General features: G+C 57.5%; 1 protein-coding gene across 1 annotated transcript in view; it reads left to right on the top strand.

The window, feature by feature from the left end:
• SDC3 (syndecan 3) overlaps positions 1-12,179 on the top strand; it is a 35,653-nt gene extending 23,474 nt beyond the window's left edge. Inside the window, exons 2-5 of the mRNA NM_001206531.2 lie at positions 4,763-4,880; positions 6,999-7,612; positions 9,820-10,111; positions 11,058-12,179. Coding sequence (NP_001193460.1) covers positions 4,763-4,880; positions 6,999-7,612; positions 9,820-10,111; positions 11,058-11,224 — 1,191 coding nt within the window. The 3' untranslated portion in view covers positions 11,225-12,179. The remainder of the gene's footprint in view (positions 1-4,762; positions 4,881-6,998; positions 7,613-9,819; positions 10,112-11,057) is intronic.
• The last annotated feature ends 2,071 nt before the right edge of the window (positions 12,180-14,250 follow it).

Genomic DNA, 14,250 nt, shown 5'->3' on the forward strand with positions numbered 1-14,250 from the left:
GCGCGTGTGTGGAGGGGAGTGGAGGCAGGTGTCAGGGGCCTGTAGCTGGTTCTCCGAGTGGGGGGCGTGTGTGTGGTGCCGTGGGTGCCTTTTCAGGGACGCATGGGTGGAGCTTATGGGCAGTGGGTATTTGGGAGCATTTGGGGTGTTTGCCATGTGCCAGCATGTGTATGGTGTGGGCGGGTGGTAGTTCTGAGCTGAGGTTGTCCAGGGCCTGTGGGTCACAGGTTTAGGAACTCTAGAAGAGCAGCAGATTGGGGGCGACCTGGAAGGTTTGGAGGAAGGACCCATTGGCTGAGGACCCATGGTCATGTCTCAGTTCTAACCCCCGGGCTCAGTGCCTGCCTCTGCGAAGTGGGTATAATGAAGTTGTGGGAGGTGGTGCTGGTTGAAGCCAGTGGCACAGGTTAGAGTGCTTCCAGCACCTGACCTGGGATGGGGCCTCCACAAGGGTGGGCACTGGTCTCTAGAGCCTCCTGAGGACCCTCAGTAGCTCCCCCAGCTGGCTTGGAGTTTCCCCCGCTGCTGGGGGAGCCCCTGGGTGGGTGTCTTGGCCCAGACAGGTAGTGGCAGGAAGCAGAAGATACAGCCCCACAGTGGGCTCTGTGTGTGGGGGGAGTGTGAAGATGCAAGCCTGAAAAAAAGGTTGTTTACAAGTCGTGAGGTTTAGTCAGAGTCCAAGGGGTCACTGCCATGGGGAATATGAATAGCAGTGCTTGGTCATGGGGAGGGTCTGTGTGCGCCACCTGTGTGGTTGTGGGATCTTGCCGAGGTTGTGTGGGGTGTATTAGGTGAGGAGAGGGGTGCAACTGTGTGTCTGTGTGTGTGCAGCTGGAGGGCAGCAAATGGGTGAGCCCATGGTGGAATGTGCTAGGCTGTTGTCTGTGAGTTGTGGGTACACAGGTTGGGGTCGGTAAATGTGGATCACGACTGTGTGTGTGTGTGTGTGTGTGTGTGTGCATGCATGCATACAGGCACTCTTGTTTGGGATATGTTTATCAGGCATGGGAGGGTGTGTGGTTTACCTGGAAGGGACACAGAAGGTTGGGGGAGGCTGGCATTTGACTTGGGTGCTCTTTTAAGGGAATTGGTACAGATTATTATGCTAATTATGCATGGAATTATGCAAATAGAGAGGTTGTTTGGGGGTCAAAGGCTGTTTGTCATCACCCCCTCTGGTACTTGTGACTTCAGGCTTTCCCTGCTGTCTCCCGGGTTCTCTTCCCCAACCCCCCTCCTCTCTGCAGCCCTGGAAGCTTCAGCTGCTGCCAGCACCCCTATAGCATTCCTGGGAGGGCCCTGTGAGCGCTGGTCCCCCAGGGAGGGGTACAGCTGGCACTTAGGCATGGGGGGTGTGCGGGCACGATGGAATCCTGCACCCCACCCCCACCGCACAGGTCTCAGGTGTCCCAGGGTTAAGTTTCCTGGGGTGAACTCAGGGGTGCCTGGTTGTTGGCCGGCACCCCCTCTACCTGATCCGGGGGCTGCTCATTATTTGGAAAGAATGTTCTCTTGGATGCAGATTTGGAAAATCACTGAGGTGGCCCCTTCCCCAGCTTTGTGTCTGATGAGCGTGAGGCTAAATTAAGATGTGAGAGAATTCTCTCCCTCCACCTCCCACTGTTGCCTTCTCTCTCTTTCTCTTGCACACCCAGCCCTCCCTCCACTCCCTCCTCCCTGTCACCCCTGCCCCTGCCCCTCTGACCCCCGGCTTCCCTCTGTCCTTGCATCTCTGTCCCCATCCGGTCCCTCGCCCTCCCCCTCCCTGTCATTCTCTCTGTTCTTCCAGGATCTCTCCCTCTCCTGCTCCCCCCGCCCTCCTCCCCCCCACCCCCCCCCCCCCGCATCTCTGTGGGGAGCTGGAGCTCCTGGTCCTTAGCGTGGAGGAGATGGTCGTCATGGTAACGGTTGTCATGTCGATGGCTACTGAGCTAGGGATGAATAGTATCTAGGTGAGAGCTACCTGAGTGGAGGCTGACAGGTTCACAAGAGATTCCATACTTGTTTCTGAGCCTCAGAGCTGCACCGCGCGTGCCCCTATTTAGTGTCTGCACCGCCCCCCCCATGTATGTGCCCGTTTGCACCCAAAGGCATGCCAACACGCGGTGCCTCGCTCTGGCTGCCTCCCTCTGGCCGCCTCTCTCCGGCTGCCTCCCTCTGGCCGCCTCTCTCTGGCTGCCTCTCTCTGGCTGCCTTTAGGTGAGTGTGTCAGGGTGTCTCTGGGTATGTCATTTCAAGGCTCATGTGACTTTGCAAGGGTGGGGGGTTTGAATTTGTGCAAGCCTTTCTGGGAGCAGGTTGTTAGGGGCTGCTGTGTGGTGCTGGTCACTGTGGAATCATGAGGACTCCCTATTTTGGCCCCCAACCTTTACCCCAGTTTGGGGGTCCCCTGAGACTGCAGACTTCTTAGGTCCTTTCCTCCTAGCTAAAGGGCTTTCAACTTCCCTGAGTTGCTTGGAAGGATGTAGAGACAGTGAAGATGCTCTGCATGGGAGAAACAGTCTGGGCCCCAGCCCTGCTCAGGCCCCATCATGCTGCACGTCTCTGGCTTTAGGCTGCTGACCTAAGAATGGAGCAGAAAATCTCCAAGGGACCCCAGCTAAGCTGGGGTCATAGAGGCTGGTGGTGGGGGACCACCTAGCCCCTTCCCTTTGGGTCCTGGGGATTTATTCCTCTGGTAAGTGGGAGCAGAGATGGCAACTCGGGAAGGTTGGATGGTAGCTGCTTTGAGCTCCTGAAATGTCTAAAACGGAGGAAGACCCAGCAATTAGTCATGGAGCAATTACTCTAATTGTTCCACTCCATGACTCACTGGTAGCAAGTAAATACTGATTAATTCATTACTTTGAGACTGTGTGTGTATGTGTGTTGGGGGGAGGGTGACGCGTATGCTGGGGGGAATCTCCTGGCTCCCCGCCCTGGCCTCCTGCCCTGCCTGGCCTGGGTAGGGCTTTAGAGCAGGTGGTCGAGGCTTGGGCCTGGAAGCCAGGATCAGGATCCTTTCTCTAGCTCCACAGGAACTCCAGGAGGGGGCTGTCAGGGACAGGGTTGTGAGAGGCTGAGCACAGGTCGTGATGCTGAGCTAGCCCCTCTCCTGCTAACATACCTTCCGTGGCTCCCCATGTCAGTCAAACAGTAGGGGTATTCAGACTCCACGTCAGACCTTCTAAACTGCTGAGTACTGTTTTTACAACATTCTGACATGCAGTCAGAATAAAACCTGACCAGTTTCCAAGAGGAAAGTTGCCAGCCTAACCCTGAGAGCCTGTGATGGGGCTTCCCCAAACTCAACTCTGGCCTGTCCTGCACCCACCGCCACCCCCACCCCCACTACCCAGGAATTGCATCCTCCAACACCAAGCCCATTCCTTCCCAGATACTTGCCGATACCCACTGTGTGTCTGACAGGGTCCTGCTCCATCAAGGTATAGTTTACTGGGAGTGGGCACAGTCACAGAAGAAGTATATACCCATGCCTGCCCAGCTCACAAGTGGTGAGAGATGTGAATTCAGAAGCACCGGATGGATGCTCTGAAAGCTCAAAGTAGGAGGGCTTCTCGGAAGAACGGATGGGGAGTGAAAGGTAGCTGGTGGGAAGTTGGAGGATGAGAGGATGGGAGGGAAGAGTGTTCCAGGTGGAGGGAACAGCATGAGTTAAGGAGGCAGGAGACACCAGGCAGGCATGTTCCAGGAGCAGGCGGGGACCGGGTGAGTGGACTGCAGTGACGGCAGGGGCTCTGAGGGACCCCGGATGAGGCCCCCAGACCCAGCTCTGCGGGCACAGGCCTACTTCCTCACCTTGGAGCCTTTGCCTATTCGGGTCCCCCTGCTTGAGATGCCTTGCTCTATTTCTTCTTTTTCTCTCTAGTTCAATTGTTTAAGACCCAGGTGCTAATAACCCTCTAGAGCTGAGCACCAGCTCATCTTCTCTGAAAGCTCTCTGGACGCAGGGACTGTGGCGGGGCTCAGTCTGGATCCAGGTTTGCGCTCCTGTCTTGGATGTCCTTAGTGCTGGCTCTCAGGCCGGGGTTGCAGTGGGGCGGGAGGGATGGTCTGGGCCCAGGAGCCACAGCACCCCACCTTCCCAGGTTCTGATTCTGGAAGGAGTCTTGGACCTGGAGGGCTGGACCCCTCACCCCGGCAGACGCCCAGGAGACCCTTGTTGGCAGACGTAGAAGTGGCATCCACGCCCTGAGCTGACTCTGGGCAATGAAATACTTTGGAGGGAGGTTTAGACGGAGGGAGCTGACTTTGTTTTGGGGAAGGCCAGAGCCAGGAACTCCACTCTCTTCTCTCCCTCCCCCGTTACCCAAGTTTCTTCCCTCCTAGAACCCCAGGCTTCCCCAACACCTCTGTCTGTCTGATGGGACGAATGGTCCTGCCTTTGGGATTTTGAGGTGCGAGGCACTGCATCCCTAGCAGAGTCTGGGTCTCAGCACATCACGTGCTGTCTGGTGACCTGGGGCCGTGGGGCCTCAGTCTTCTCAGCTGTGGAAGGGGGCCGATGGGGCTGCCCTGTGCTGAGCACCTGCTGCTTTGAGGTGCGCTCAGCACATATTGGCCCACTGCGTGCTCACAGCACCCTGACAAGGCAGGAAGTGGTGATCCGGCCTACCGCAGCTCCCTGTTTGCTTCTGGAGGCCACATCTGATGCTGTCCCTCCACTGTCACCGGGCCTTGGGGAGTGCCGGGTGCTCCTCTGGGCGTTTCCAGGCCGCTGGCCTCAGGTGCTGAGCCCTGTGCGCAACTCTGCCCTCTGCAGGCCCAGCGCTGGCGCAGTGAGAACTTCGAGAGGCCCGTGGACCTCGAGGGCTCTGGGGATGACGACTCCTTCCCCGATGACGAGCTGGACGACCTCTACTCTGGGTCGGGCTCCGGCTGTAAGTACACCCTTCCCTTTTCCTACATGTCAGCGGTACCAGTCTCTCTCCAGTGCCCCATCCGAGGTTTTGATGGCAAGGAAGAGGAGCCTTCGTAGGGTAGGCTCGCTTAAACCTGGGGTGGGGGAGGGAGAGGTCATTCAGAAGCAGCTCCTGGACCTTAAGCACGTAAAGGGCAGGCTGTCCTCCCCCGGGGTGGAACCGGGGCCTTAAGGAGCCCAACACTCCCAGTTTCTCTGTCTTTGCCTCTCTCTGTGCACTGTTTGGGTCTCCCTGCAGACCTCCAGCCTCTGTCAAGGAACACAGATGCTTCTCAGTAACCCGGGTTTCATACTGTTGTGGCCACTTGGAGGAACTTGCTGCTAAGTCTGCTGCTAAGTCGCTTCAGTCGTGTCCGACTCTGTGCGACCCCATAGACGGCAGCCTACCAGGCTCCCCGTCCCTGGGATTCTCCAGGCAAGAACACTGGAGTGGGTTGCCATTTCCTTCTCCGTTGCATGAAAGTGAAAAGTGAAAAGTGAAAGTGAAGTCGCTCAGTCGTGTCCGACTCTTCGCGACCCCATGGACTGCAGCCTACCAGGCTCCTCTGCCCATGGGATTTTCCAGGCGAGAGTACTGGATTGGGGCGCCATTGCCTTCTCCGTGGAGGAACTTAGTGGTCAACTTTTCAGGTGCAGTGAGCAGAGACCATTTGATTGGCTCAACTTGGGTCAGGTGGCCCCCTTCTGTCCAATCAGCGGTGGCCAAGGGCGGGGTTAGGACAGTGACGGAAAAACAGTAGGGGCCTCCAGTGGTGCCTGGGACAAACCAGTTCCGTTGCCCCGCCCAGAAAGGCCCCAGAGTAGCCTGAGATAAGCGAGGCACGCTAAGTTGAATCCCAGTTTCTCTACCTAATGGCTGTTCTGTCTTTAGCCGTTTTTCCTCCCTGAGTCTGTATTCTTATCTGTAAATGGTGATAAATTTGCCTTCTTCTCAGAGCCTCTGGGGGCTCTTCCCGGGTGGCAAGTGGTTAAGAACCTACCTACAAATGCAGGAGACATTAAGAAAGGCTGGTTTGACCCCTGGATGGGGAAGGTTCCCCGGAGGAGGGCACGGCAACCCACTTCAGTATTCTTGCCTGGAGAATCCCCTGGACAGAGGAGCCTGGCAGGCTTACAGTCCACGGGGTCGCAAAGAGTCAGATAGGACTGAAGCGACTTGGCACCCGCTTACACTCGCCGAGCCTCTGGAAGGCTTCAGTTTAAGACGTCAGGGCCTGGCACAGAGATGAAGCTCTGCAACTGGTAGTAAAAAGGGGTGTGTGTTGAGACTGGGGCCCTGGAGGGGGCAGGTGGAGTCTAATGAAATGCTGGGAGTCTGTGTGCTTTGGAGCTGGCCACCTACAGCCCCTCGCCTCTAGTCTCCTCACTTTAGCCCATTCCTTTAAGCATCTTGTGAGAATCTTCATAAAAATCCATCCTGATGGTTGGTAACATCTCTACTTCCACACCTCTCAGGCTCCTCCCTAGCCCTCCTCTGCCTGGTTCAGTCCTCCCTGGGAGCTGGTATGGCTTATCTTTCTCTCTCCTTATTTTCTCCCAAGGCCCTCCCTTCACCTGTTTGGGTTTGGAGTCCAGATTGCTCTAGCAGCTTCTGTGGGAGGGGCTTGTTCTCCTTCTTGCTGTGTGCTTGTGCCCCTGGGGGTACTCATGTAGCTTGTACGCATGTCTGACTCTTCCCAGAATGCCACAGCCATCCTCCTGTCCCCTGCCTGCAACCTCCAGCAAGATCTGAAGCTAGTAGGGCCTGAGTTGCCACTGCCTAGATTCAGTCTGCTAGAAAAGCTCCAGACTGGGTGGGCTGGAATAGTCAGGGAAGACTTCCTGGAAGAGGTGGTCCCTTAGAATTTTTGGCTAGGCAGAGAGGAGTTGGCAAGCATCACTAGCCCCATCAGTCAGCTGGTAAGCTTTGACCAGACTGTGCCTTCCTCTTTTCCCTCCTCTTGTCTTGGGAAAATTATGCAAAGGGTGAGGGTTGGGAGCCTCCCATCTTGATGGCCGTTGCTTATCTGGGATCCTCATGCCCTCAAATCACCCAGCTTCCTAGCTCTCTCCTTCTCCCCCTCCCCCACCCCCTCAGACTTTGAGCAGGAATCGGGCATTGAGACAGCCATGCGGTTCAGCCCAGATGTCGCCCTGGCAATGTCCACCACCCCCGCAGTGCTGCCCACCATGGACATCCAGCCTGTGGGCACCCCGTTTGAAGAGCTCCCCTCTGAGCGCCCCACCCCGGAGCCAGCCACCAGCCCCCCACTGGTGACAGAGGTGCCAGAAGAGCCCAGCCAGAGAGCCACCACCGTCTCCACCCCTACGGCTACCACCACTGCCACCACCACAGGGCCCCCGACGGTGGCCACAGTGCCCGCCACAGTGGCCACCGCCGTGCCCAGCATCCCTGCGGCGCCCCCGTCTGCGGCCACCACCTCTGTCGTAAGGACCACCGGCGTACGGAGGCTTCTGCCTCTGCCACTGACCACAGCGGCCACAGCCCGGGCCACCACCCCAGCGGTGCCCTCACCTCCCACCACGGTGGCTGTCTTGGACACAGAGGCCCCAACGCCCAGGCTGGTCAGCACAGCTACCTCCAGGCCAAGGGCCCTTCCCAGGCCGGCTACCACCCAGAAGCCTGATATCCCTGAGAAGAGCACCCTGCCCCTGGGGACCACTGCCCCTGGACCCACGGAGGTGGCTCAGGTGAGCCAGTGTGGAGAGCACAGGGAGTCACAGAGCAGAGGAGGGTGGGTCGGGGCTGGGGGGTGGGCGGTGGGAGGGTGGGGGGCAGGTAGGGTGGGGGGAGGAGGATGGAGCTGGACAGGGGTGAGATCTAGGAGGTTCTGGAGGTGAGCCAGACAGGGAGCGGGAGGCTGAGAGAGGTGTGAGGCCAGGGCTGGGGGTGAGTCACAGGATGAGGACAGAGGTCGAGATGGATGGGGATGGAAGAGGGACTGGGCTTGGGTCTTTAGATGTTAGATGAAGACATTAATGGGGAAGGAACTGGGAGGATGGGAGTGTTAAAAGGGGCAGGGACCAGGGGCCAGGGGCCTGTGTGTTCTGGTTAAAAGCACAGACTCAGGAGCCCTGCAGCCAGGATTGGAATGCTTCTACCACCATTTGACTTCAGGAAGTCACTGATCCTTTTTATACCTTTGTTTCCTTATCTGTGAAAAGGAGAAAAGAATAGAATGCAAATCGCAGGGTTGTGAGAATTAACTTTCCCAACAGAGCCAAGGTTCTTAGAGCAGTGGCTGGCAATACTAAACAAGCAAAAAGTTTCACTTTTGTTATCACCACCACCACCATCATCATCATCATTGTTATTATCCAGCTGAGGGGGATTAAGAGCTGGGCGGTGGGAGAGGAATACTGCAGGTCACGTTCATGGAGTGCTGCCTGGGTGGAGGCGCAGTGCTAGACACTTACTGTGCCACCATCTCTTCTCCCTCTCATGCCTACCCCACAGGAGCAGGGTGGGGGGCATTGCCACCATCCTCCCTTAAGGTGGGGCCACTTTCCAAGCCTTCACAGGCAGCAGTGGCAGAGTCAGGATTTGAACCTGGCAGTCAGCTCTAGGGTGTGTATATGTGTGTGTGTTTGGGGTGTTATGGATGAGGGTGGTGTTTCAGGGAAGAGGATGAGGATACCAGGAATGCCAGGATGGGGAGGGGATCAAGGAAGTGGGAGAAGTAGCCTGATCCTTGCTGGCGCTGCTGGGCAAGGAGGGGATGTAGTCACACTGACTAGGGTACCAAAGCCCTTTGCATCTGCTTCATGGAGGAGGACCCCTCAGGCTGTGGAGCTGCCTTTGGGTCAGCATAGCCCATCTGACTCCCCAGCCAGCCCCTGCAGAACACAGGCCCTGCTCCAGGCTGCTCTGAGCAGCTAGGGGAACCTGGTGTTTCACGGATGCTTGGCCAGGCAGGCTGGGGACGCAGTGCTGGGGAACGGAGAGCAGGTCGCTGGTGCAGCCTCTGGGCATGTGCATGGCCTTTCCTGGGCCTGGACACCGGACCCACTCTCTCCATGCACACCTGTGAAGCAGCTCCATCCTTGCTGTGATCCCAACTCTAGTTGGGATCCTGCCTCCAGATGCTGGGAGCCATTGAGATTTGTGGTGCTCTTGGATTGACCTTGGGGTTTCCCTTGTAGCTCAGTTGGTAAAGAATCTGCCTGCAGTGCAGGAGACCCGGGTTCAATCCCTAGGTTGGGAAGATCCCCTGGAGAAGGAAATGGCAACCCACTCCAGTATCCTTGCCTGGAAAATCTCATGGACAGAGGAGCCTGGTGGGCTGCAGTCTATGGGGTCGCAAAGAGTTGGGCATGACTGAGCAATTTACACTTACTTACTGGACTGACCTTCGGGCTAAGGGACTCACCCTTGCCCCAGGCACATGGATTGAGGATCAGGCCCAAGTATTTAAAGTCTGCACCTAGCTGTCCCCAGACAACAGTCCCTGACACTAATCTGCTAAGGATTATTACAAAGGCAGCTGGAGAAGGAAGGGATGGAGATGGGATGGGGACCAGGATGTGGCCAGGATGAGAACAGAGGTAGTGTAGTGTAGTGTATTGGTTAGGGACACATATTCTGGAGTTGGACAGATCTGGATTTTAGTTCTGCTTCTACCACTTACTAGCTGTGTGTCCTTGGGCAAGTCATTTAACCTCTCTGAGCCTATTTCCTACTCTGTAATGTAGGGGCACTAATACCTTCTTAATGGGAATATTGTGAGGGAAAAGGCCCATGATGTGCTTAGCACAGTGCCTGGCCCCTGGTGAGTGCCTAGTGTGCGCCCTCCCAGGGAAGTGGAGTGGTGGCAGAGGGCTAGTGTGCATGTGTGTATGGCTGCCCTGTGGCAGGGGTGCTGGGCCTGGCTCCTGGGCTCATGCTACCCTCCCTACAGACCCCAACTCCAGAGTCCTTCCTGACCACCATCCGGGACGAGCCAGAGATGCCAGTGAGCGGGGGACCCAGTGGGGACTTTGAGCTGTCAGAGGAAGAGACCACACAGCCAGACACAGCCAATGAAGTGGTGGCTGTGGGTGGGGCCGAGGCCAAGCCATCACCTCCGCCAGGGACGCTGCCCAAGGGTGCCCACCCAGGCCCTGGCCTCCTGGACAATGCCATCGACTCAGGCAGCTCGGCGGCTCAGCTGCCCCAGAAGAGCATCCTGGAGCGGAAGGAGGTGCTCGTAGGTGAGACTTGGGGCCTGGGAGGAGCCCAGAGGGGGTCGCTGGTGGGGCCTCAGTTTTCCCCCTAGGAACCCAGGAGGGAGGGTAGGGTGTGGGTTTTCTAGGAGCCTAGTTTTCTAGGAGGGGAAATCTGGGGATCTGGGGACCCCAGGACCCACCCTCTAGTTCCTCTTCTGACCCTTCTGATCCCAGAGTCTGGCCCTCACTTTGTCCTACTTCTCGCACTTTCCTCAGCACCCTCTGGCCTCTTCTCAGACCCTGCCCTTGACCTCCCTGGGCCATGCTGGTTTACCCCTCCTGGGCCTTATCCCCTGGATCCTAATCTAGGGCCCCATCCTTGGCTTGATGTGCTCCCACCCTTGATACCAGCCCTGAGGACCTGCCCTTGGCTTTCTCTCCTGAAGATTCTCCGGATTTGTGGTCCAAACCCTGTTCCCCACTTATGAGCAGCGTGGCCTTGGGCAGGTCCTTCACCTTTCCGGGCACGCTTTTTCCTCGTCTACAAAACGGGTGTTATCATTTTGCTCTTAACCAGTCTCAGCACACGTGTGTTCATGTTAACTGCTGTGCAGTTGGGATGTGTCCTAGTTTAGATGGCAGAGTTTTTTCTTTCCTAAGGGGATATACAATCCTGGAGCATCTTCTCACTGATGGCATCTTTCATTTGATGAGGACCTTAGCATGGCACCTCCCTAGTAGCACTGTATGAAGATTCCATGTGTTCATATGATTAGAACAGTGCCAGGCTGAAGTGAGGAGAATCAGTGGCAGCCAGTGCTGGTGTTTTAGCATTGACTCCAAATTTCACTCCGACTCTGGGCTCAGGTTTGAGATTCCCAGCTCTCTCCCGATTCTTGCTTCTACCTGCAAGGACCCTCTGCCTTTTTCTCAGGCTCTAAGCATGTCTTGCCCTTCCTGTGGCCTTGACCTTTGCCCTCTTTCTCTGCAGCTGTGATCGTGGGCGGGGTTGTAGGCGCCCTCTTTGCTGCCTTCCTGGTCACCCTGCTCATCTACCGCATGAAGAAGAAGGATGAGGGCAGCTACACGCTGGAGGAGCCCAAGCAGGCGAGCGTCACATACCAGAAGCCTGACAAGCAAGAGGAGTTCTACGCCTAGCGGAGCCAGAGTGCCTCCCTGTAGCCTCAGCGCCACCCCTACATCCAGTCCCTGGCCTGGCACCCCCAGCCCCGGCCTGGGACTGGGCCTGGGAGACATCCTGGCCCCACTTCATCTCTGCCACCCTCCCAAGGTCTGCCCAGACTGCCAGCTTCATGCAGCTCTTCCCCAAGGGACAGGGGGCACTGCTGTCTGCTCCAGACTGTGCCCTTATGAGCTCATCACTTGTTCCACATACTCCTCCCCCCACCACCAGCTTGGGGCTTTAGGACCTCACATCAGATGGACAGGAGGAAGGGAACTCCTGATTGGCTGGTGGACGAAGGGGTGGGACTTCAGCCCCAACCTGGCCCCACGGGGCTGGCTGAGGTTTCCTTTTGGAGGCAGAGAGGCACTCCGGCTGGTTTCCAGGACAAGCATTTGGCAAGCCCAGCCCTTGAAATCGTTGGGACACTGCACCCTGTTGCTCCTGTTCCAGGCTCACTCTCTGCCTGGGTGAGACGGTACCCCTCACCCACCAGCCTGTTTTGTCCTGGCCTCTCTGGGGTTGTGGGGTCATTTTCCCTCACCTCTGCTCAATGCATATGAACCCATAGGCTTCACTTCCTTCCTGGTCTGCCCCAGCTTCCTGAGAGTGTTCTGGCAGCCACTGGTGAGGAGGGGTTTGCACCTCCTTCTTCCTAGTGGACTCTGCACAGACACTGTCTCTCACATGGTTACATGTATTGTCACACACACAGAGAAAAGCACGCAATGACAAAATCACATGCGATCTTGACCACCTGGCTAATCCAGATATGTCACAGACACACACATTCTTCCAAAGATGTTTATTCTCATGTGTTTCTTATGTGCCCTCCCCCCGCCCCAAATGCTTATGACAATGCAAGTCACTGATCATCATAACCTAATGGTAACGGTGTGGCCTGCCTCTCTCTCTGCCATCCCACCACCCCTACTCCTGCCCACCCACATACACTCTGACACCACACGTGTTGCCTCCAGCTTTCAGGCTCACTGGGGGGGGGGAATTAGGCCGAAACAATCAGCCCATATTGGGTCCCCGAGTTGCCCCATCACGCTCAGCCTTCATGACCCCTTACCAACCACATCGCCACTGAACCCCAGCGAATCAGACGCAATCCCATTTGGGTGCACAATCTCACCCACACCCATACAGCCCTGCTGTCACGCTTGGACACTTGCCTTTCCTGGAATTAAGTGTAGTGTGGGGGGCATGGCCACAAGCCCCCTCAGGGCCTTGCACACCCGCTGAACCTGGCTTCACCCTACCTGCTCCCTCCCCTCTGTAGCCTGCAAAGGGCTTGGTTGGGGGCTAAGTTCCCCACTTGCTGAGGAAAGCAGGCTGGTTCCTGGAATTCAGTCTTGGGGTGGAGAGGGGGCTTGGGTCTCCCAGGACCAAAGGCTCCTGGTGGGGAGGGGGCATGTGGTGAGGCTCCTGGTCTCCTTCCATCCTCCTCTTGCTCTGAGCTAGGGGGTCGACTCTGCCTCCCAGGACACAAGTCTCCAAAGTGCCTGTGAGGGTGGGCCTGGCGCCTGGGCCCTCTGCACCCTCTCCCTTTGGCCTCACCAGGTCCACCTCAGCCCCACCCCTGGGCCTTCTTGGGGACCTTCCGGTGGGCCTGTGCCCATGCATTTGGCCAGACAACCTGATGTTTCTGCTGGCTGCAGCAGAAGCAGTCCATCCAGACACTGTCCCTGGCTGAGGGCTGAGGACAGGGGGGGTTGGGGGTATCCCAGGCTCCAGCCCGCCTCCCTCTTCTTTGTTACCCTTCAAATGGGGCCACTTCTGTAGATATTTTAAATGTGGGGTCACAAATCTCCCAGGGGGCTGTGCTTTGAGAGGGGTCTTGGAGCCAAGGGATGTGGTCTGAGTCGTGGGTGGCTGGGGCTCACCCCTCCACCCCTTACCCACACCCTGGTGTTAAAGTCAGAAAGCCGGGTTTTATTTCTGTTCCCTTTTGAAGACTTGCTGGCGGGAGACTTCTGCAGGGTGAGGGCTGGGGGTGCCTGAGGCGGTGAGGTTCCAGGGAGCTCCTGCAGCCTGTCTTTTCTACCGTCTTCCCAGGCTGAGGCTCCATCTCTCAGACTATAGGCTACCTTGGCAAGGCCTGGAGGCTTGTGAGGAACCCCCTGGTCCGAGTCTTTGCGGGGCAGGAGCAGGGGGAGGCATCCTGGGCTCACGATCTGTTGGAGGTGACCTGGCCTCAGTCGTTCCTGGAGCGGAAGGGCTGCGGGACGAGGGAGACCAAAGCCAGCCCCAGCCTCCCCTCCCTCTACCCTGCCCCTTGGCAGGCTGCTGTCAGGGGCAGCAGCTCTGGTGAGAAGGCCTGGGCAGGCCGAGGCTGAGAAGCCAGGGAGCATGGAGGAGAGAGGACCTGGACTATCCAGGGATGCTGGGACCGGGGTTGGAGGCCCAGCAGTGGGCGTGGCCCCTGCACAGCCCCTGGTGGGGGCGGGGTCCAGCACAGAACGGCTGAGCGGGGCCTGGGCTGGCTAGAGTGGGCTCGGAGGGGCTGCATGGGTCCAGCCCGACCCCAGCAGGCCTGACTCCTCACCTTCTGTGGGCCAACCTCTAACCTGGGGCCTGGGGCTTTGCCACCCGACACCCGATGCCTCTTCTCTGCATCTTTCGCGTTGGAGAGAAGAGACTGAGGGCTTCATTCATTGAGCCCTGGCCCCGAGACAAATGTCCAGGCTTTATCTTCATGAAGTTTAAAAACAGTTGAAGTCCAGCACAGCGATCCGAGAGCAGGTGGTGAAAAGGATGAGCTGGATGTGAGTGCAGGCGTCACCCTGCCTGGACATAGGGTGTGATGCGTGCAGGGCCTGCCCAAATATGTCCCCAGGCACCCTGGTGCTCCTGGGGAGGTGTCCTGCAGGGGCCTAGTGTTTCCAGGAAACACGGCCGATTCCAAAGGAAGAGGGGCTTGTGTGCTTGACAGCCTCTCTGGGGCCTCAGCTGCCAGAGAGGACAAGGCGGGCCGGGGTCACCCCCCACCCCC

This window comes from Bos taurus, chromosome 2, assembly GCF_002263795.3.
Source record: "Bos taurus isolate L1 Dominette 01449 registration number 42190680 breed Hereford chromosome 2, ARS-UCD2.0, whole genome shotgun sequence".
NCBI classification, from domain to species: Eukaryota; Metazoa; Chordata; class Mammalia; order Artiodactyla; family Bovidae; genus Bos; species Bos taurus.